This window comes from Ornithodoros turicata, chromosome 1 (genome assembly GCF_037126465.1).
Source record: "Ornithodoros turicata isolate Travis chromosome 1, ASM3712646v1, whole genome shotgun sequence".
NCBI lineage: Eukaryota > Metazoa > Arthropoda > Arachnida > Ixodida > Argasidae > Ornithodoros > Ornithodoros turicata.
In genome coordinates this window covers 215,370,012-215,392,982 of record NC_088201.1, presented here as the reverse complement: position 1 = coordinate 215,392,982, position 22,971 = coordinate 215,370,012, and the positions used below count along the sequence as shown (strand labels likewise).

At 46.4% G+C, this 22,971-nt stretch overlaps 2 protein-coding genes across 2 annotated transcripts in view; both read left to right on the top strand.

Annotated features, from left to right (window-relative positions):
- LOC135394494 (atlastin-2-like) overlaps positions 1-22,971 on the top strand; it is an 80,195-nt gene that overhangs the window by 6,865 nt on the left and 50,359 nt on the right. The window contains exons 2-6 of the mRNA XM_064625260.1: positions 10,279-10,344; positions 14,681-14,871; positions 16,941-17,259; positions 20,589-20,880; positions 21,877-22,004. Of these exons, the coding sequence (XP_064481330.1) occupies positions 10,309-10,344; positions 14,681-14,871; positions 16,941-17,259; positions 20,589-20,880; positions 21,877-22,004 (966 nt within the window). The 5' untranslated portion in view covers positions 10,279-10,308. The remainder of the gene's footprint in view (positions 1-10,278; positions 10,345-14,680; positions 14,872-16,940; positions 17,260-20,588; positions 20,881-21,876; positions 22,005-22,971) is intronic.
- On the top strand, positions 409-5,412 carry LOC135394499 (uncharacterized). The gene has a single exon (XM_064625272.1). The coding sequence runs from the start codon at positions 409-411 to the stop codon at positions 5,410-5,412; it is 5,004 nt and encodes a 1,667-aa protein (XP_064481342.1).

Genomic DNA, 22,971 nt, shown 5'->3' with positions numbered 1-22,971 from the left:
GACGATGCAACCTTATTGCAACACGCTACCGGATGGAGAGCTGTATATCTAGGAACCATAGGCAGTTATCGTGTGAACTAGATGCCCATTTTACCAGTACCCGGAACCACATCTGCTAGAAGTACGCCCCTCGTGCGAAAAAGGGCGTGCTGCCAGCCATCTGGGGTTGTGGAGGTAGCGACCGCGTAAAGAAAGATGACATCATATCGCGTAAAATCATGGCACGGATCTCGTGACTTGAGATTCTTCCGCCATCTTCATATTCATTAAACGTTTTACAGTTCCCTTGAACAGACGTCCTCTCTTCTTGTTACAATTTGGTGCCGAAACCCGGGAAGCGGGTCTTACCTGATCAGGAAGTACTGACTGGACTATAGGGCGGAGCAGAGCGTCATCGTCGGAATCGTTATGGAGGACTTGGAGAGGTTGAAGAAGCTACGCACTGCGTGTCGGGGAACTGTGACACGCACCATTTCGGACCTCACAGCTCTTTTGGCTACGACTCCTTTGCCCCACGATCAGCTCACATCAAAGCTGACATTCCTAGAATCTAAAGCAGCGACCTTGGCACAGCTGGATGGCCGAATACAGGGTATCATCGAGGAAAACCTTTTAGAAGACGAATGCACAGCCTGCGATCGATATCTTGAATCTATCACGACTATCACTGTACAGGTCCGCAGGGCGTTGTCGACAACTGCAGGTCCAGTTTCAAACAACTACCGCGACGGTCATCAGGCTTCACCGCAACATGGGCACGGTGCTAGTGATGGAGTCAGTTTGCCCAAGCTTCATATCGACACTTTCAATGGTGAGCTTTCAAAATGGCAAGGGTTTTGGGACCAGTTCAGAGCAAGCATACACGACAACTCACGGCTTTCGCAAGTCAACAAGCTTAAATATCTCGTGTCGCTTGTGTCTGGATCTGCTGCTACGGCCATCGAAGGTTTGACCATTACTGATCAAAATTATGTCACTGCTGTTGACATCCTAAAGGCACGCTTCGGCAAGGACGAGCTTCTTATCAACGATCATCTAGACTCATTATTCGATCTTAAGCCCGTTACGGACTTTCAGGATGTCCGAGGGTTACGAGACTTACATGGGACTGTAACTGCTCGGGTTCGAAATCTGCAAGCTTTAGGCATTCCGACGAGTCAATATGACGTCGCTGTTCGTCGAGCAATTGTGCGCAAGATTCCTCATGAGCTTGAGCTCGAGTACTATCGTATGCACGGAAGAGACGCGACCCTCGCTCCTGAAAGCTTGTCAGATCTTATGAATTTTTTGAACAAAGAAATCGAATGCCGTGAACGCCTGCGCAGAGACGCAGCATTAGACAACGTTGGATCGCGACCGAAAACAGAAGGAGGAAGTGGTGTCAAACGAAAATCATCGCTCTCGTTTTCCGCGTCATCTTTAGCGGCAACTGTTACGCAGCAGAGCTGTGTCCTGTGCAAGTCAAAAGATCATGCGCTTGAAAGTTGTACGGCCATACTCACTCCTGAGGAAAAAAGAATCATCCTCCGTCGAGAAGGCAGATGCTTTCTTTGTGGAAAGAGGTCCCACCTGTCCAAGGATTGCCGGGTCTGCTGGAGGCTTCATTGTGGAAAGTGTAACAGACGACACCTTACGCAGTTATGTCCAGGTCCTTCAGTGCCTGCTCAGAATCAAACTTCGGTTACAACGGTTGTTGAGGACGTAGTTACCTCATTTTCTTCATCAGAAGTTTCGAAGACTCCAAAGTGCTCAGAAGTCCTTCTGCAAACCGCTAAAGTTTGGCTTGTGGGACCACGTGGACGAAAACAGCTCATCAGGGTCTTGTTTGACGGGGGAAGTCAAAGAAGTTTCATTCGCGCCGACATATCAAAACGCATGGAATGTAAAGACGTACGGTCAGAAGATCTACGAATTCACACCCTTGGGAATGTCACATCCGCTCGAACACAACACCGTTGTGTACAACTTTTATTGCGAAGCCAGGACGCTTCTCACACACTTGTGATGGATGCAATCGAGTACGACCAGATTTGCACTGACAGCCTCCCGTCTTTACCCTTCGACATGTCCAAACAACTGAAAGATATGGGCCTTCAGCTAGCTGATGAACCGTTTTCGGCGCCTGTCGAGATTTCTCTCCTGATTGGTTCAGATTATTACTGGCAAGTCGTCACTGGACAAACTGTTCGACTTTCGAAACATCTTGTTGCAGCTGAAACCCTTTTCGGGTGGACCATCCAAGGAGTCTGTTCGTCCGATGGCATGAAGGGACGACACGATATTCAAGTTATGAAGATTGGCGTGGAAACGGATGTCGAGGTTGATACCGACAGGATATATTCGCAACTACAGGCATTTTGGGACCTCGAGCATCTAGGCATCACGGACCAGTGTTCAATGTCCAGTTCCTACACTGACCCCATTCTTCAAGAGTTTAGCACTTCAGCATGCCTACAGAACGGGCGATATATGGTCCGTCTCCCCTGGAACCTGGAGAAGCGTCACATGCTGGGCGATAACAAGGTGCTCGCGTTCCGACGGTTGAGTTACACCACCAAGAAGCTGCTACCGGATCCCAGTCTAATGGAAGAGTACGACTCTACGATTCGTCAATATCTGCTAAATGGACATGCGGAGCGCGTACTTGAGACGGAGAACACCGGTGGAGGGCCTATATATTACATGCCTCATCATGCTGTCATACGAAGAGATCGGGAGACGACTAAAGTACGCATTGTATTCGACGCTTCGTCAAAGTCATCTGGTGCAATCTCTTTAAATGAAGCTCTTCACGCTGGACCCAACTTGAACCCGGATGTTCTAGACTTGCTCCTTCAGTTCAGGGCATATCAAATAGCTCTTACAGCTGACGTCGAAAAAGCATTTTTACAGATCGTACTCGATCCACAGGATCGCGATTCTTTGCGCTTTCTTTGGTACGCCACTGCGCCGAAGGCAGACGAGGCTTTGCCTCCTATTGAGACTTGGAGAATGATGCGGGTACCGTTCGGCGCAAAGTCCAGCCCGTTTTTGTTGGCCGCCACTATCCGACATCATTTGCAATCTGTGGTTTCACGATATCCTCGAACGGCTTCTCTTCTATCAAGTCACTTTTATGTGGATGACCTGGTTGTCGGCGTGGATTCCGTTGACGAAGGAAATACGCTCTACCGTGAATCGCGTGACATCCTTATTGAAGCTGGGATGAAGCTCGTCAAATGGACCAGCAACGACAGCACCCTGTGGAAGTTATTTCAAGCGGAAGGCACTGCTTCATCATCCACCACTTCCCTTAAAAAGGTGCTCGGACTCAATTGGGATATCGACTCTGATGAGATACAGCTCTCCATGAAATCATTATCCGATTTTCTGGAACGTCCGGTTGCCACTAAGCGTTACGTGCTTCAGGCTGTTTCTCGGATTTTTGATCCTCTGGGCTACGTGGCGCCGTTCGTCGTTACGGCCAAGATCTTACTGCAAGGCATCTGGCTTGCTAAGCTTCAGCGGGACGATCTCCTTCCTGACAACATAAGGTCTGTATGGAGTAATTGGTGTCAAGAGGTGCCTACGCTGGCTCGTCTCCGGCTACCTCGGAAGCTAACAGGTGCCACAGCTCCGTTGACGGAGGTTGCGAGGAGCCTGCATGTTTTCGGCGATGCCAGCACCAAGGCATACGGAGCAGCTGTTTACTTGGTTTCTCAACGTGGCGAAGGCCGATTGGAAGCATGTCTTTTGCTGGCCAAAACCAGAGTCGCCCCGGTGAAAGCAATGTCCCTCCCACGCCTCGAGTTGATGGGCGCCGTTCTAGCCTCACGACTGCTTAAGTTTGTCCGGCAGACGTTATTCCTTTTAGATGTGGAAGCCATCTTGTGGACAGACTCGGAGGTTGCTTTGCATTGGATCCACGGATCTCCCTCGGCGTGGAAACCTTTTGTACGGAACCGCGTTGCGGAGATTCAATCTTCTACGCAAACCCGCCAATGGAGACACTGCCCTGGTCCCGACAATCCTGCCGACCTTTTGACGAGGGGTGTGTCATGCCGACGCCTTCTGGACACTACGTGTTGGTGGAATGGCCCGAGTTGGCTGTGCCATCCTGAATCCTGGCCGCCAGGTTGGCGCTCTACAGCCAATGCTCCAGGAGATGTCTACTCCGAGGCTAAGACCCCCGACGTTCTCGCAGTGATGACAGTGATCAACGAGCCCATCCTGCAAGTACGAAAGTACAGCTCGTTCTCCAGACTGCTCCGGGTTACGTCATGGGTGCTACGGTTTATCCACAACAGCAGGAGCCCTTCTCTCAAGGACAGCGGTATGCCAAGTTCAGAAGAGATTAATGCGGCAGAGCACTATTGGATTAGAAATGCTCAACGTGAGGCTTTTGGGTTGCAGCCTACCACCCACACTTCTCTTCGGAACGCCTCCTTGTTTCACGACGACGAAGGGATCCTCCGCATGCAAGGACGTCTCCAGTACGGTGTCTTTCCTGATGCAGTCAAGCATCCTATAGTCTTGCCCTCGAACCACCCTATCACAGCCATGATTATCAGGCAGACTCACTTACGGTTGTTGCACGCTGGCGTCCAAGGAACACTGACTGACCTACGAGAGGCCTACTGGGTCATTCGAGGACGGCAAGTGGTAAAGAGGGTGGTGCACGGCTGTCGCGTTTGCAGGCGAGCGAAAGCCCGCGCGTGTACTGAGATTGCTGGTCCCCTACCTCGGGACCGAATATCAGCTGCAGCGCCATTTGATGTGACAGGAACCGATTATGCTGGGCCACTCTTTTACAGACCAGCCTATGAAGAGAGCAATGTTTCAAGAAAATGTTACATCCTCATCTTCACTTGCGCCGTAACTAGGGCAGTTCATTTAGAGCTCACAGAATCTATGACTGCCGAAGACTTTTTGAAGGCCTTCAAGAGATTTGTATCGAGGAGAGGTGTGCCAGGAACAGTATACTCTGATAATTTCCGCACCTTCAAGAGTGTGTCCCGTGAACTTTCCGTTGGCCAGCTGTCGCAGGATCCAGATGTGAACGGGTTCCTTACGGTACATCGGATCAACTGGAAGTTTATCGTTGAGCGCGCTGCCTGGTGGGGAGGCTTTTGGGAACGCCTAATAAAAAGCGCCAAGGTGTGTCTACGGAAGATACTGGGAAAAAGCACCCTAACGTACAGCGAGCTTGCCACTGTTGTCACGGAGGTGGAAGCCGTTCTGAACTCACGGCCCCTGACTTATGTTTCCGAGGATCCAGACGATCTCTCCGTGCTCACGCCTGGTCACTTCCTGGTTGGTAAACGTCCCCAAGAACACAATGACCTCCTGGGTACATCCGGGGAAAGTCATCAGCGGACAGGGATAACATCCCCAGGACTTCCCTACCAGGTCCTCAATTTGTCAAAAATGTGACAAAGTGAGACTCCCCGTCATATCCTCAGGACCTCCAATGGGAGCTACCAAATGACGCGGCTAGTACAGTTCTGGGAGCAAGCAGATACCTTAGTGAATTATTTATTTTCGGAAGTGAGGGTACATTTGCAGCATCCAGTCAGCGTGTGTGTGTTTTTTATATATTTTCAACCTCGGTCACCAGCTACGATTCGTGGTTTCTCATCTGTATTTCGTTCAGCGTATTTCTCATCTCAAACAATGAGTGTCACAGTTTAAAAGGCAAAAAAGAGAGATATATAAAAGGACCCTAGGTCACTAAAACCAGCAAAACCACTTAGAAAGGCATATGAGGCAGCAGCATTTCCTTTCCAAGACAGAACAGATACAAGTTGTAGCTTGTCTTCCGAACTTCAGCAGATTCGGGAGTCCTCTTCGCGTCTCAGTCAAAACAAAGGGTGAGGTATCTAAGTTTAACTTGATTTTGCACATAACCAACAATGAAGTGAGAAATTCCTTGGAGTATTAAATCGCTATCAAGGTAGTGTCCATGTTTCTTACTGCTTTGGTTTGATGCATGCATCGTAAGTGCAGCTTGAGCAGTGAAACGCTATTATTTTTTGTCTCTTCGGAAATAAAAGGCTCCGCGCAACCTCCTGCCAGGGACCCTTTGCGGACACTCATGCAACAAGACCACAGTGAAAGGTCTAGCAAACTGTATCTTAGTGCAGGTCAAACGTTGTACATGGACGGATTCCTTTAAAATCCGATGATCAGTATTTGGGCCCCTATATCTCTCTTTATTTTATATTTTTGTTCGTTTTTTTTAAATTTATGCATGAGCACTTCTTCTTTGATTTTATTGGGTAATGAGAAATAAATCGGGAAGTTGATTACTGGCTAGCAGGTATTAAAATGCACAACGCAGTATTAAAATAATTTACTTCTCCTGTGCTTGTCGTCCGGTTGACGACCGCAGGATGTACGCAAATGACAATCACTGGAAGCACCTATGATGACAGCCTGTGGACCTCCTCCGTTCATCCTATCACGGACGAGGACGTGATGACACTTTGAGGACATCCTGAGGACCGCGTGTGTTCTTGGGGGTATTTCAGCCCTTCCCTACGAGCCTGTAGCCGACGTGCGTTCGACGTCAAACCAGCTGAGGCGACGATGGAAGTACCGCGAGCGCTTGATGGAGTCGTTTTGGACTAGATGGACCAAGGAGTATATCCTGTACCTGAGATCCGCGAACATACGCAAGCCACTTTCATCGTGCAGCGTCAAGACAGGGGACATCGTTCTCATAGCCAAGGAGAATGCGCCTCGGGTGTCTTGGCCCCTTGGCCGCGTTGAAAGTACCAGAGAGAGCACCGATGGCCGCATCCGATCTTGCCAGGTCAGGATATCAGGGGGCAAAGTTATCTGTAGACCAATTCAACTGCTACACAAGTTAGAGGCAGACGAAGATTAATTGCTAGGGTCTCTCATCTGCTTCATCGACATCGTCAATTCAGGGGTGGGAGTGTAAAGAAAGATGACATCATATCGCGTAAAATCATGGCACGGATCTCGTGACTTGAGATTCTTCCGCCATCTTCATATTCATTAAACGTTTTACAGTTCCCTTGAACAAACGTCCTCTCTTCTTGTTACACCACCATCAAATCTGCTTCCCTACTTCAACAATGACAGCTTTCGTTCAAGCTAGTCAGGCGAAAGTAAAGAAAGGAACCAAGCCCGGAATAGTAATCATAAGCAGGAAGTTCAACAGAGAAGTCTTCATTAATAATCGCAAGCTTTCACGTAGTAGTCTACATTTCTTTAGGTGTAAAACATTTGTACAGCCTGTAGAGATATATACAGGGAAGGTCCGATGTGAACGGTAAATGACGGGAGGGAAAAAGAGAAAGGAAAAAAGAAGAAGGAAGAAGAAAGTAATAAAAATCAAATGGTGAAAGGTGACTTTGCTTTACAGACGGAGTTTGGGGAATTTTCGCAAAAAGAGAAAATGGTCGATGTGAACGTATTACCCTACAAAAGGTGAACTCGATGTGACCAAGTCTAGACTTGAGCTGGGAGTGCAGTCCCTAAGCGAACCTAGCCTACAAGCCTAGATACAAATTGATAGAGGAAACCTAAACGTATGTTTAGCCCATACGGGTTAAGAGCTTTCTGAGGACAGCCGGATACCCGTTTCTTCTGATGTGGCTCCCGGTAACAGTGAACCCTTGCTGCCACGCGCTAGCGCGCTGCCTGGTCAGTTCTACCGACAGCGTTCTAGCGTAAGGTAACAATCTGCCTTCTGGGACATTTCATCACCAGGACCCATGTAGGGGAATACTATCTCCTCTACAAGCCTTTCTTGTTGCCGCGAAAGCCCTTTTGGGTGACCTAAAGAAGACTTCTCCCATCTGCACTGAGGATCCGAGTCCGCGTAGAACGGTCTGCATCCCCTATATTCATAGATTTTCTAATTTCCTAAAAAAAAGTAGGTTCCAGGTTTGGAGCCGGTGTCGTGTTCTCAGCCTCCCCCAGGCTGCAGAGACTTTGCGCTAAGCGTAACCATCAGAGCGCATCTGTTTCCTGCAACGTTCGGCACAGGCCCCACTTTGTTAACTGGACTTCAGACGCAGTTTATCGCATTCCTCTCTCTTGTGATGTAGTATACGTGCGGCAGTCGAGTAGACGTCTTAATGTTGGACTGCTACAGCATGAGCCATCTTCGGGTAGGTCCCCCCTCCGGGCGCAATGAGCAATGCACGGTACCGACCAATGCACGGTACACTCTAAACCAGGTAACGTATATGTAACGGCTAAGTACCGCTTGGCCAAGAGGTACATTAAAAAAAATGTACCTCTTAAATTTACGCGGTACACGCGCCCTCACATGCGGTACATGCAACGGATAGCGCGCAGCGATTTAGGCCTACCCGTCGGGGTGGTTTCCCCCTTCTACGACATATTAACAGCCCCAGGAAGCACCGCTGTAGGATAAATATCACAAACAAATAACTTTATTCGAAAATTACATCTATTTCAGGGGTGATGCTTGTCCATCCCGAGCGTGCATTTTCATGGCTCATATATGATGCACTAACGCCGAACACACGGGGCACAACGTATATGGATGAACGCTGACCACTGCATCTCTCCTTCACTATTGCGGCTGCTCTGTAGTCACGCTTCTTTATCTCTTCCACACCTTTGGATTGCTGTTCTTCCCCAACTTCCGTTTCTTCCGCAGAACGTAGCCCCAACCTCAGAAGATGATTGTAAAATACAATGTAAAAAAATCCAACAACCGAAATGGATTACCTGAAAAACATGCCTACTTGCTTGTGTAATCCAGGTATAAAATGAAATCTTGACTTCTCTAATTTACGCATCAACGTTCGTGTATGAAGCGCAAAGTTCGTTGTCTCCGTCAATCAGTCGTTGTGTCCAGCCAGCCAGTGATCAGGACCATTGGGAATCAGAGCGAAGATGAACGAAAATGAGTCGTGCGGAAGAATAATTACTTCATAGATATAATACGCACCTTAAAGGACTCCAATCTTGAAAGCGTCGAACGAGTTTCTTCAAAGACCAAGCACCGACTCGTCCTCGCTCCCCGACGTTTCAAAACAAACTGATTTGCCAGCGGTTGCAAGAAAAGCATCCTTCCCAAACGTGCGATCCCTCACGGCCACGGGTTCTAGTTATTGCACTTCTTTGATAGAATGATAGCGCTGACCCAATATGGCACTGCTGCATCAGGGAATTTATTGGCTGGTATTCGGAATCACGCGAAATATTTTTGCTGCGCATGGAGATCGTGAGAAGGCGTTCGTACTCATGCGCCGGAAACACGCGGTACACACGAGGTACAGCTGCTGGACCGCGCTTAAGAGGTACCTAGCCGGCACGGATGGGTCTCGGAGCCCTTGTACCGCTTGAATTTCGCCGTGGTCGCAAACTGTACCTGTTGGTTGAGGACTGTACCTCATGTGTACCGATTGGCCCAGGTGCGGGTCCTTTTTCATGCGGTACGTATCGGGTGCCGGATTTAGAGTGTAGAGATTGCGACACGTCCTCTCGCACTTTCGGTTGACGTACCATTGTTGCTGGGCACAGAGTAACCTGTCCGTGAGATCATTGAAACACATATCAGCCTGGCTCGTGTAAAACGTTCTATCATATTTTCCTTGAGTCGCGCTGTGTCTATGTAAAAAAAAAAAAACTTCGGGGTCACACACGATATCGGCATTTATTGTATTCCGGTCTGTTGTGCAACTGAATTTAGCGGAAGTAACCCAGGTGTGTGTATGATATAAGCGAGCCCACAAAACAAAAAAAGATAAAAGAACGATAAAAGTGCGCATGAACAGAGCAGTAGAGACGTTGTTCTAGGGTGTAAATGTTATGAACACCGCACGTGCTCAAGCACACATGGTAACGTTCGCTATTCGCCAAACGTGTCATGTTGTCCAATGCATCCAATGAAACTGGCGCACTCGGATGTTGAAAGCACAAATTACAGTTGACACTTTAAAGATAGGCTCAGTCTCATACTGGAAGGCCAGGTCACCTCCTTACCAATGAAGCAGTTCAGATGACACCCCACCTTCAGGCAAGCATCAGTACGCCATTTCCATTGTCGAAAGTCTCAGAGCCTCATTTAACTCCCTCGTGAGTCCCTTCTCGCTGAAACTGCGTGTCACGGTAGCAATTTAAGACCCCAGGCAAGTCGTCGGGAAGTGGATGGGACCGTGGTCGTTGTCTGGCTTTTTCGACGACTGCCGTACTTGTATTGTTCAGATCAGGAGACCTTATGTTTCTGAATGGCCCGGGTCTGGGAAGTATGTGTGACATTTCCTAAGAGCCTGTCATTCTCTTTTGCAGTTCCTGTAGTTACGCATAAGAGGAAAGAAAATGAGCACATTTTCAAGTTTTGACTCGAGGGGGACGGTAAGTACCTAATAACAATTGGAATTAGATTTCGGTGAGCTACATTGCAATGAGCTGAGCTGCGTCGTGGCGGCACCGCTTCTTCCACGGTTGATGCCTTTGTAAATACGCTGTTTTCAGTGAATGTTGACGCTTGCAGTAAGGCATAGAGATATGTTCCTGTGCACACTATTACTTCTTTTTACGGTAGTGCATTAAACTGTGGAAGGGTAGAAAATCCAGTGGACCTGCAAAGGTTAAGGAATCTGCCCGAGAATAGGAGCCGCCGATAACAGGTTTCTCAAAGCTCGCGTGGTCACAACCTCACTAAAACACAGCGTGACATCAACAAAGCGCTAGCTGACAGAGATGATATCATTATCAAGCCCGCAGATAAGGGTGGGAGTACCGTCATCTGGCCCACAGATAAATATATTTCTGAAGCTCATAGTCAACTCAACAATACGCAACACTACCTCAAACTGGACCATGATCCAACAAAGGAGTACACGGCGCTAATAACCCATACCATACAGGACCTCCACGAACGAAAGCTCATCACACGTGATGACCTCAGATATCTCACCCCATCAAACACAGGCGCAGGTCGTTTCTGTTTACTGCCGCAAATCCACAAGGTACACGCCAACGAGCTCTATACGGCTGACATCCCCGGCAGGCCAATTGTATCTAATAACAACACGCCAACAGAAAGACTCTCGAAATTCCTGGACCACTATTTAAACCATATTCCGACAACACTGCCATCGCATGTACAAGACACACCCCACCTCCTCAGAATAATCAGAGATATAAACAACACTCGTACGTTTGGTAGGGGCACAATACTAGCCACGCTGGATGTGACATCACTGTACACTAACATTCCACACAACGACGGAATCACAGCCCTCTGCAATACCCTTTTTACAACAAACACCAGAAAAGACACGGAAACCATACTCGTTCTAATGGACTTGGTCCTTAAACTAAACTACTTCGAGTTCAATGGCGAATACTACCTACAAGTACACAGTACAAGTATGGGCACACCTGTTGCACCCACATACGCAAATATATTCATGGGGTTCTTAGAAAACAAAGTTCTCAGCGCCCTCTCATTAAAACCAACTGTGTACCTTCGATACATGGATGATATAATTATAATATGGAAACACGGGAAACATGAATTTCAAAAGTTCGTAGATCTACTGAACACCGCGAATAGCGACATAAAGTTCACATCACAACAGTCAACTGACCTAACTAACTTCCTCGACACCACAATATCACTAGACAACGGCAGCCTCATCACAACCCTGACCAACAACAACTGGCCAACTGACAAACAACAATACCCTCACTTCAAGAGTCACCACCCGCGTCACTGTGAGGTTGGAATTCCTAATGGGCAGAGTGTAAGACTACGCAGAATTTGTTCAAACGACACAGATTACGCTGAGAAGCTTGACGAACTCTGCAGTACACTTGCCCAAAGGGACTATCCAGACTCACTCCTAACCGAATTCTGTCGCAAGGCACTCACACTCGATCGAAACGAGGTTCTGGAAAACCGAAAAAATCCTGACGCGTGCCAAATAAGCTTCATCACAAGATATTCCAACGCACTTCCAAACATCAAAGCCATTCTACAGAAGCACTAGCACCTCCTCCAAAGCAGTGACCGACTTAGCAATATATTCACCCATCCCATACAGGTGACATACCGACGCGCAAAAAACCTAGCAGACTCCTTGGTCAATGCCAAAATCAGCAAAACGAGCACCCCGTACATGGGAACACGACCCTGCAACCTCCCGCGCTGCAAAACATGCAAGCACGCTCAACACACTAACTTCATCAAAACCACTGCGAGCAATTACACCCACCCGTTAACCACGCATTCACATGCACAAGCTCCAATGTCATATACTGCATTGAATGCGGCGACTGCTCCATGCAATACATTGGTGAAACCGGCCAACAAATGAACAACCGCCTTACCGGACACAGAACCGACACGTCCAACAAACTCCCCAAAGCAGTCGCCGAACACTTTAACGTTCCTGGTCACAATTTTGACAACATTAAACTATATATTCTAGAAACCGAGTTTAGATCCACACGTGACAGACGTGATAGGGAGTCTTATCTCCATATACAAGTTCAACGCTCTTCACCCGTCCGGTATCAACAAATCACAAGGCACCCTAGAAACACTTCACAAATATAATATGCTTTTTCTTCTACCTCCATTATCATCTGTTATGTTGTGCATGGCCACTGCTTTCTGCTTTCTTTATTGCATGCCACAACTTTGTATCACAAAAACAAAACAAAAAACTTTGCTCGTTCTGGAATTTTCCCCACGTAACCACTAACCTCCTTATCTTTCGCTATGCTTGCCAATTCTTGCCTGTTGTCCCGTTTCGTCCACGTGAACGTGTTCGTGAACCTTCCATCTTTCTGTAACCGGTCTGTAGCCTAGATCACGTTCACATAATCCCCTCCACACTCTAACAAAGCAGCCATTCGCTCCGGCCGTAGAAGCCCGTACAGTCCCTTTCTTCCCTGCGGGCTGTTGAACCAGAATTCGCATGAACCTTTAAACACGTCACACCATGCCCTTTAAATACCATGCCAATGATGAGAACGGTGCCCAGAAGAAGAACAGTCTCTGTTCGAAATATCGGCGGCTTCTGTCCTGAGGCAACTCCCTTCCTACATCTCTACCGGTTCGCTGGATTTCTACCCATCTACTATCACATCTTGTTCGATTCGAACTGCACTGCACATTTTCAACTCCACTGGCTAGAACAAGTCTTGTCTTGTACTGGTCATACAAAATAAACATTATTTTTTAAAGATAGTCCAAGAAGTTTTCAAAATGTAGACAGCTAACACTTGTAACTGCGAGCCCCAGGCTCGGGCAGAGTGTAACAACCAGTTTAACTTAATTTTATTACGGGATGACGACTGGGGAGTCTCATCGCCGGGGGCGATACTCTGCCCTATTGCTAGTGGTGATGCGGGGAATGAAATGAGAACATGATGACAATAGCATATGGCGAATTAAATGATACAAACCCAACGTTGAACGTGTAGATGGGCTCGGAACGACTACTGCGTGGAGCGCACCGTGGGGACTGCAAGACCTCAAAATACAGCCCCCATTCAGCAGTGCCATATCAGGAACGTCGAGATCGACTTTGTATTGTCTTGCTCTGCCTCAGAAAAACGTCTTGGTATTCCTTCCCTGGCGGCATTCTCTCCTATCAGAAACGTGACTTTATGTCGAAGGCGTGCTCTTCATCACGCTGGAGTACACTGCTCCAGTGTGCCCCACGTGCTCCTCGTAGCACCGCCCAGTGTTCCGTCATACAGATGTTGGGATGGGTGTGCCAGCACTTGGCTCATCAGTGTGCTCTGATTTGGTTCTAATTCTATGCAACTCTGTGACTTTTCATCTACTGCCGTCATAACGCGTAGGATTCATGTCGGTATTGTCGTATACAAACAAAGAATCAAATATTCAAAATATTTGTATATCTGTATGTATATACACAGAAGAAATAAGTTCGCACAGAGCACCACCAAAGGAATATTTTCAGATGACATCATTTAATTCATTTTGAAATTACACAGACACGACGTTTCGAACGGTGGACCGTTCTCTTTCAAGTGAAAAGAGATAATGAGTTGGTCAAACAGAAAACACTCACTTTCGTGTGCTTCGACAGTGGTGGTGGAAGGGAAATCGCAGTGCGTTGAGGTTGCCGAAGGGAGGTCATAAATTCTGTGTGCGGGGTCCTGTCGAGTGTGTTTCGCACGTGGGAAACACACTCAACAGGACCCCGCACACAGAATTTATATATCCGAATTGCCACAAAAAGGCGTACGCCCCTCTTTGTTTTCGAATCAGAAGCGATAACACCACCATTCGTGAAAATGGTTGGCGCACAGCTTACTATGCGGTGAAGTTCTGTTTTTAGGGTGCATGATAGTGAATACAAACCAGAAGAATGGCCGGGCAGCTTAAGGCATCCGTCTCGTTGGCGGCAGCCAAAGCCGTAGTAAATACCGAGAGACCGGGCCGTACTAAAGACCGGGAGGTCGTGTGTTCGAATCCTATAGCACTCGGTGTGCTGTCTGAGGTTCTCGCTACGTATACTGAAGACTTTCCAGACGAATGTCAGCACACTTCCCTCTGAAATCCACCCAGGACGCATACTGACCTCCCTTTCCGACACTCCTTCCTGCTGCCCTCTCTGTCTATCCACATCTGTATTCCGCTCATAGCCACAGTTGCTTCGCGGTGCTAACAGGGGAAATGAATATGGCACATGCTCCTTTACAGGAAACATTGGGCTCTGGTGCATGTCCGGTCGTCGTGCGTCCCCACAAGGATGCCACTTACTTTGAAATCCAGAATGACAACTTGGCACGTCTTCTCACCAACAGCGATGTCGCAGACCTCCCTGTGGTGGTCTTGTCAGTCGCAGGAGGGTTCCGACTCGGAAAGTCCTTCCTTCTTGGCTTCTGTATCAGGTACATTCAAGTTGATATGGTTCTAGGGATTATCAATCGTACAGAAGGAGCGGGTCGACCTTAGCATGGATGACGGATGTCACTTTCAGGATCACCGCTACTCTGTTAGGACAATTTGTTCTTTTTAGGGTATGAACGGCTTATCCCAGGACGAGTACGTTTTGAGGTGTAAACACTATGCCCCCTTCGAGATGTAGTAACGTGATACTGAAGATGTATTATCTGCATCTCATGGTATAAATATATATCCCCTTGAAGGTATATTTTCAAACCTGGAGAGTTATTACTTCAGCGCTATACAAGAGTGGCGCTTTCGTAATTCAGATCGCAACAAAACTAAAATAAAATAATACTCAGCGACAAGTGCATTAAATTACAACAACTACGGAGAGGAAGAGAGAAAGAAACAAAATACCTGGACACACACCCAGGCACAGAAATGTACCCACAAACTCATATTCACAGAGTGCACGTGTAAAACGCAGAGGAGAGCTCGTGCAGATTACTCGCCACGCAAGGGGCAATTTGTGACGATTTGGTGGAAAACAGATACTGGTATAATGCATGGTGGCTTCGCAAAATGTGGGGCGCATTCGCCCGATTAGCGACAATATGAGTGAGCACCATTTCTGTTGACGCATATATTTTGTCATTTCAGGAACAAATCGCACGTTACAATAAACCACTCCCCCTACTAATTACGATGCAACTGTATCACTGACTGTGTTTCCTAATTTAATTACTGGTTGGCTGAGATGGTACCATGGTACTCCACAACAAATTAATGTGGTACCATGTAATCGTATCTAATGATATACAAAATATCGAAATTACAAACGTATGAGAGAAGCACCTTATTATACCCTCAACTGGGGTGAATGTATAGCCACCTCGATTTATACATCAGACAGAGTGTAAAATGGGGGAAAGACGTCGGTGATGAGGTGAAAATTTCGCAGTTTAGTCGTGACCGATGCCTTCGTTATACCTCTTCTATACCTTTTCTGCTAACCTTGTATGCCGTCAACTCTTGGGTTATGACGCGGGAACGAAAAAATGAGAACCAGCACAAGGCCACGAAGCCGTTGCCCAGCCGAGCATGCCAAAACGATAGGTCGCCTCCGTCGCCCCCGGGATGATTACAGTGCTTTTGCATGAGGTCGCGATTGCGTCTTTGTGAGGGGTGACGTCAAATCGAGCAGGTTCCAGTGCCTAGATAGCGTATACGAAGGCCAGCTGATGGATGAACTCCATAGGGCAAACGCCCAAGCCCGGGCACGCAGAAGGACACACAGAGTGTGCCCTTGTCGTGCCTCTGTGCTTAGGCTGTTACGTTATGGAGATTCCAGTGCCTTGCGATGCTGATACTAAATTATACTGTTCAGTCTCACGCAAAGGTAACGGGAGAGACCTGGTAAAAGAAGTACAACTGTCCCAAGTAAAAATATAGTATACTAAGAAATGTATCAAGAGTTGATTATCGTTTGGACGATTCCCACAATAAGTTGTATGGAGATGCTGAAGTTATATTAATATCTATTCTGAGATTGTGAGCTTAATTTGGTTGTGGGTCGCGGAAGAAGAGACTATATCATATAATATCGAGAATATCATATAATAATAAATATTACTATAAATCAATTGCTTCGTAATTAGACATAATACAAAAATTTCTTCACTCACAGAAGCTCAACGCCGGCGTTACCCGGTTTTATTCCCACGCGTTTTTTTTTATTATTTTTTAAGAGTGATTGATCCTGTGGGAGGAGAGACAAGCAGTTTAACTTTGTAACGACAGAAAGTGATCACGCTGCGGTACGTGTCACCCGTAATACTGCGCGGCAGCATAGTTATGTATAATAGTTAAACATATGAACAGTACAAATTCTACATATGCGAATGCATGCATTTTGTGTCTTGCACTTAGATTTGTACCTTTTTTTTTTCGCAGACTGAACGAACTTGTTAGCTAAGAATGATTGTTCTCCGCCTAATGTTTTTGCGAGGTGTAAATTTTTGCTTGTATGACCACACCACTGCGTACTTATTAGTTTTCTCTGACGTGACAGGTACCTCGAGCACCTAGGGATCTCGTCAAACCCGTCAGGTTGGATGGACGAGGAGAATATACCCTTGACGGGCTTTTTTTGGAGGTACGGCAGCGAGAGAGAGACCACTGGTATTCAGCTGTGGGGAAAAGTATTCAAGGTGCAGACGCAAGCACACGGACTCGTGGCTGTCATTCTGATGGACACGGAAGGTTCATTCGACAACAGGTCCACGATGGAAGGAAATGTCACAATTTTCTCAATGAGCATGCTACTAAGCTCTGTACAAGTGTACAACCTCACCAAACAAATTACTCAAGCCGATTTGGAGCACCTTAAGGTGGGTACCAGTCAAGGATGTGCCTAGTTAACGCTTGTCTTATGTCCAAAATTGGTCTTAATCGCGGAATGTCACGGTCAAAACCGTGGGGCAGCAATGTTAGGCACGAAAAAAAAAACTGTCTTAGAAGCCTATAAAAGGCCCTAAAGATACCGACTTAAACACTAAAAGCGTCATTATAGGCACTATAAGATGTTCATTTCGTCATCCGTAGCACTGAAATCGAAAACAAAGTCCATGAAGCGCCTTTCCCGCGGGAACCATACAGTAAACGGTAGTTGTGAGTGTTTCATTGATCCCTCTGTAGTCATAAGGCTTCTAACCACCGCCGCCGGTTCCACGAGAGTTCTCAGAAGGACTTATCGCGGGCAGCATACTGGTGATAAGGGAGATGGACACAATGTTGTAAGGTCCAAAATACGGTGTTACAAAACAAACGCGGATTCGCCAGGAACAAAGAATGCAAAATCAACATGTCGACTTTATTGTAGCGCTGAAGTTTCGTAGTTGAAAGAAACTTGTCAGGCTTCGGCCTTCTCAATTTAGTTTTCGGCATTACCTTAAGGCTCGCAATTGTTGCAAATCGGATCAAGCAATCGCGGATCCGATTGCGATGCAATCGGATCATGCAATCATGATCACCGCGATCATGCAATCGCGGATCAAGTCTGCTCACACAGAACGCGGCGTCACTATCACTCGTCTGCCTGTGTCCGTGACTGCACCCGAGGAGGGCAAATTGCTAAGGTTGCCAAACTGTAGGGATTGTACCGGAATTGCACCTTCTTTGGTACGTCATGCCACTCATCAGCATTTTATTGTGTGTCAAATTTTCGGCAAAAAGAAAAGAGATAACGAAAAAAAGAAAAGTTCAGGACCTCTTCTAGATGTAATAGGCAAGAGAGTTGCGCGTTCTAGATTGCGACAAAACCGTTACGCCACGTGGTTATATTTCTTATTAACAACTCACAAAACAACACAATACTGGAATGGAGGCAGAAAATGAGTGAGCTCGACATCGATAAATTGGGTGTCAACTCTCAGCGTACTCTCCAATACTTTTGAGATACACGCTTCTTTCAAGCGATCGACGGTTTCAAAAAGGGCGTGCGACGTGACCCATGTTAATTTCGGCTGGACAACGGTCCTTCGCCAACGGTTCAGGCTGCCCATTACAGACATTTTTCGATATTTAACCGGAGCTCTAGGCATCTACACTAACATAGACACTAACGCCAGAATGGACATTTATAGGCGCTAACAAATCGATACAGGAGCTTCTCCAGCACCCAGCTGCTCCTCTATCGAAAAGGCACTATTAGAACCATACGAAAAAGAAAAGGTATTTGCATAGGAATCCGGCTTCTTTTGAACATATTCGCGCCTTGATAAACGTACAAGCTGTCTTGATAAAGTTCATTCGATAGTGTTGCGGCATTCCTGGAAAGTCGTAACGGTATCGCAATTGGAAGTCAGTAGCGATATTTACATACTCAATCATCTTGCGCGAGGTTTTGTTCCCCCGCGTGTTCCCGAAGTAGGACAATTACATTGTATGATCTATCTGACCTATTGCCGTTGTACACGCAATATTTGGTATTTTTTTGGTGGACGCCCTTACCTTTTGTAGGGAAAAAGTGACAGTAACAGAAGAACAGTGTGCAGTTCCAGCTGCAACGTTGTGCAGATGCATTGCATCCCTGCTGGAAATCGTACCACCGACAATGCCTCCAAAATGTCAGATAATTTAATTGGGTATCACGCAGGCAAATACCATCGCAATAGAGAAAAAATGAATTCTCCAGTAGACCATTTGCGACATATATTATATATATATAAATATATATTATATAAATTATTATAGAAACTAATAAAATGGAAGCTAAATTAAATTAACAGATGAACAAACAATTGCTAGCAGGAAAAGTGGTTTTTGCAATTCACTTGTACGGCCAGGCGGATATTGCCTAGAAGGAACCATGCAACTGCGAGATGACTCATTTCTTGAAATTCATTAATCACATTTTTTTATCATTAGGGGATTTCGGAAAAAGCGACATGTCAGAATCCTAGGCTGTCCTGGTTGAAAGCCATTCCACGACTAACAAATTTCGATACACGCACGTGCGTTAAAATATCTGTCACTGAATTTTGATGCGCAAATGAGCTGGAAGGGCAACCGTAGCGACGCAAGGAGTACAACGCTCAATCCACGTCACAGGGCCACGTGATTTGGAGCAATGGAAATGGTTGAAGCGGGTGACGATCTACAGGTCAGATAAACTGCTTTCCGGCCCAAATAAGCTCCCCTCGGCATAGACCACGCATCCTTGTGGGCGCTTTTTTGTTTCGTTTTGCGGCTCATTTGCATACTGAATTTCAACGATGGATACTTCACGGCCCACGCTCGTTTCTGATTTTGTAAGATATAGAATGAGTTTCAATGACGACTCTCCCCCGTTCCCGTATCTTGCTACTGCGAAAATGCCATAATTAAAATTTTAATTTGTGAATTTTTATAATTAGTCATTTTGTATTGACACTATCCTCCTGAGGGTGTCCGCCTGGACACATAACTCCACTGCTGGAACGACACTTGTGCTGCTCTCATATTCTGGAGAGGATAAAAATTTATCGCAGACACTGTATTGCAGGCAAGGGCTTTTAATTGGGTAATTGTATTTTAATTGAATTCAACGTGTGGGATGTTTTCGGCAATATGTGGTACAAGCATTTTGTAGCGTTAAAATTACCTGTGTACCTCAATGACGATAAATGTGCATTATTAGATGTGCGTTGTTTCACACAGCATGGCCATCGGTTACGTCGTTTGCTTAATGAGACTACTGTCTTGCAAGCATAGCTACGAAACCATTTTCTTGAAGATCTGGTCCATGATATGAAACAAAGAGTTCTAATAAAGAGTTCTACATTTTTCTACCATATTATTTTAAAATATGTACTCAAGCAACACAGCATCTTGACCCGATGTTGTCTGGAGGCTCAAAAAACCGGTCCAATATTGATCTGGTATTCCTGAGATTATCCCAATATTACCCATTTATTGGGTATAATTTAAGTAATTTTTGGTCCCTAACCTAACCTAAGCAGCAGATAGGAACGCAAAACCGTTGTGTGAGGTCGGGGCACATAGAGCGGCAATAGTTGATGTATTTAAGTCGAAGAACGACCCTGCCTCTGGGCCAACGAGTGTTTCGGGTGAATGAGACTTGTGGAGTCATACGCCAAAAAGAAAGGGAAAAAATGAAGAGAAAAAGTTTTACTTCCTCTCAGTCAGCAGTCTGTATCGATTTTTCCCCTTCACACAGCTATTTGCCGAGTATGCTAACATGGCTAGAAGAGCTGGCGGCCAGAGCAAGGAAGTGTTCCAGAAGCTGCTGTTCCTCATTCGCGACTGGCAATATCACGGAGAGAAGTCGTTTGGACTGGAAGGAGGAGAAGAGCTGCTTCACCCTCTCCTTCAAAGGGACCTCACATTGCCAAGTGAAGTTTCCGAACTACGTGAAAATATCCGAAACAGCTTCAGCGAAGTGAAATGTTTCCTCTTGCCCAGACCTGGTGACGCGGTAGAGAACGCGGGTTTCGACGGAAGACTTCGTGGTAAGGTTCCTTCAAATTCAACCATCGTAGATCTCCCTCGGTGGAGTACGTAGGAAGGTCGTAGGATGAAAGCATTGGTCATGGTTCACGCATCCATGTAGCTCTCACACAAAAGCAAGCGCACACTAAATTTAAAGTCACACACTCGGTCACGTGTTGGCTTGCTGAGATCCGCGCTACCCGTCGTAATGAAGCCCGTTTAGTATGTCGACAGCGATTCACATGCAATATGGCCATTCGCTGTCGTACTTGTAGAACGATGTTCATTTTAAGACGCCGTCTTATGCGGAATATAAGCTTCGAAATCGGTAACGCGGTGACTCAGGCAGTTGCGTAATGTCTACGAGCAACGGCCGCCGCGTGTCGACATTTTCGTTACCGCTAAATTTCATGAGCTGAGCAGTTATCGCTGACTAACAGGAGCACAATTCTGCGAATCAGTTAAGACAACAACAATGTATAGAAAACGTTTCTAAAGCAATCTATCAGAGCTCACGAATGGGAAGAGGTGTTCGAATGATACTGCGATATGAGCACATCTTCGAGAACAGAAGGGCAAGGACGAGACATGATCAACAAGTGAACATCTGCGTCAACACAGAACCTTGTTGATAAAAATCGGGGAGCGAGATACACAAAGGCAACAGCGGACATGCTTTTTCGCCGTGTATTACAAACAAGTCTAGCTCTGTGTCTCACGGGCATAGAAGTTACTAGAGTCCCGTTCTGCTTAAACACCAGTATAATCTTCCGAACGAATCTGTGAAGGTGAACACCCGGTTGTGCGTCGCCTTTGCCTTTAGCGTTTTAATAATGTGGCATCTCTGATGTATCGCTCATACAGGCGCCATTTCCCAACCGCTCCACTTCCAGCGCAACTGGAGGAATTCTGCCATACATCGCTCATTCGCTTGGACGCCTTTCCTACTGTTTTCCAACTACAACTACACACTCAAGTGCCCATAAATACCTTACAATGCCAATCTTCATTCACAGATATATCTGAAGATTTCAAGTATCACTTGGAGAACCTCATGTCTTACCTTCTCTCACCCGAAAGGCTAGTTCCCAAAAAGATCAATGGAAGGATTGTCACGTGCAAGGAGCTCGTGTGCATGTTTCAGGTGAGCTCTGTTCGTTGTACATTATACATCCGTGCAGTCACGGAAGGAGGACATCGTGATAATTTCTTCGTTTTGTTCTTCTGTTTCTGTGCGTACGTGCGCATGTATGTATATCTGTACTGATGAGTGCATGCGTGTATGCACGTGATGATGATGATAATTGAATTAATTGAACTAAAGCTATAGTACGCCACAACTGTGATAGAAATTATGACTAGTTAAAGATGAAATCAGTATGCGCAAACAGTATGTTTTGAAAAATACGACACACGCCATGATCTGATTATGATCCACACACACACGCCATGATCTATATTGCTGGTAGGTAGCCAAATCTCTTTAAAAGTTATGACTCCTTAAAAATGGCAACCAAGGCCCATCGCCCAGTGGGAGGGCTGGGCGGAGAGGTAAATATAGGTGTGTATGTATGTATTTATGCGTGTATGTAAGTATGTATGCAGGCACGAATGCATACATGTACGTATGCATGGATGTATGTACCAGGGTTGCGGAATTGGGTCTCCCTTTCATCGTGGGTCTCCCATTCCGTTGCAATTCAATTCCGAGAAATGGAAATTTCCCATAATTCCATTCCTTTAAATTCCTCGGAATGAAAAGGTATGATCAGTTTCCACTCCTGGTATGGCTTGGCAACCCAATTCCATTCCGTTAATTCCCGCAATAAAAGAAAAGGACCGGTAACCATACTTGCAAGTCGAGCAGTGCTAGAGGAGATTGGCATTCCCAATTGGCACGGAAAGAGCACAAAGACAATGTTATTTCAGTCTTGACCGTGTGCACGAGTGATGCAAAGGGTGCGGGGGCAGAAACCAGCACGTTGAAACCAAAACTGCCACCGGGGCACCCAGACCATTCCATTCCCATTCCACAGGACAGTTTCCGCCTATCAATTCCACTTCCGTTCCGGGCTCTGCTAAATGTGCAGTGATTCGGGAATCATTCCAAC

Coding starts and splice junctions, on each gene's coding strand:
- LOC135394499 (XM_064625272.1), top strand. CDS start 409: ATGGAGGACTTGGAGAGGTTGAAGAAGCTACGCACTGCGTGTCGGGGA.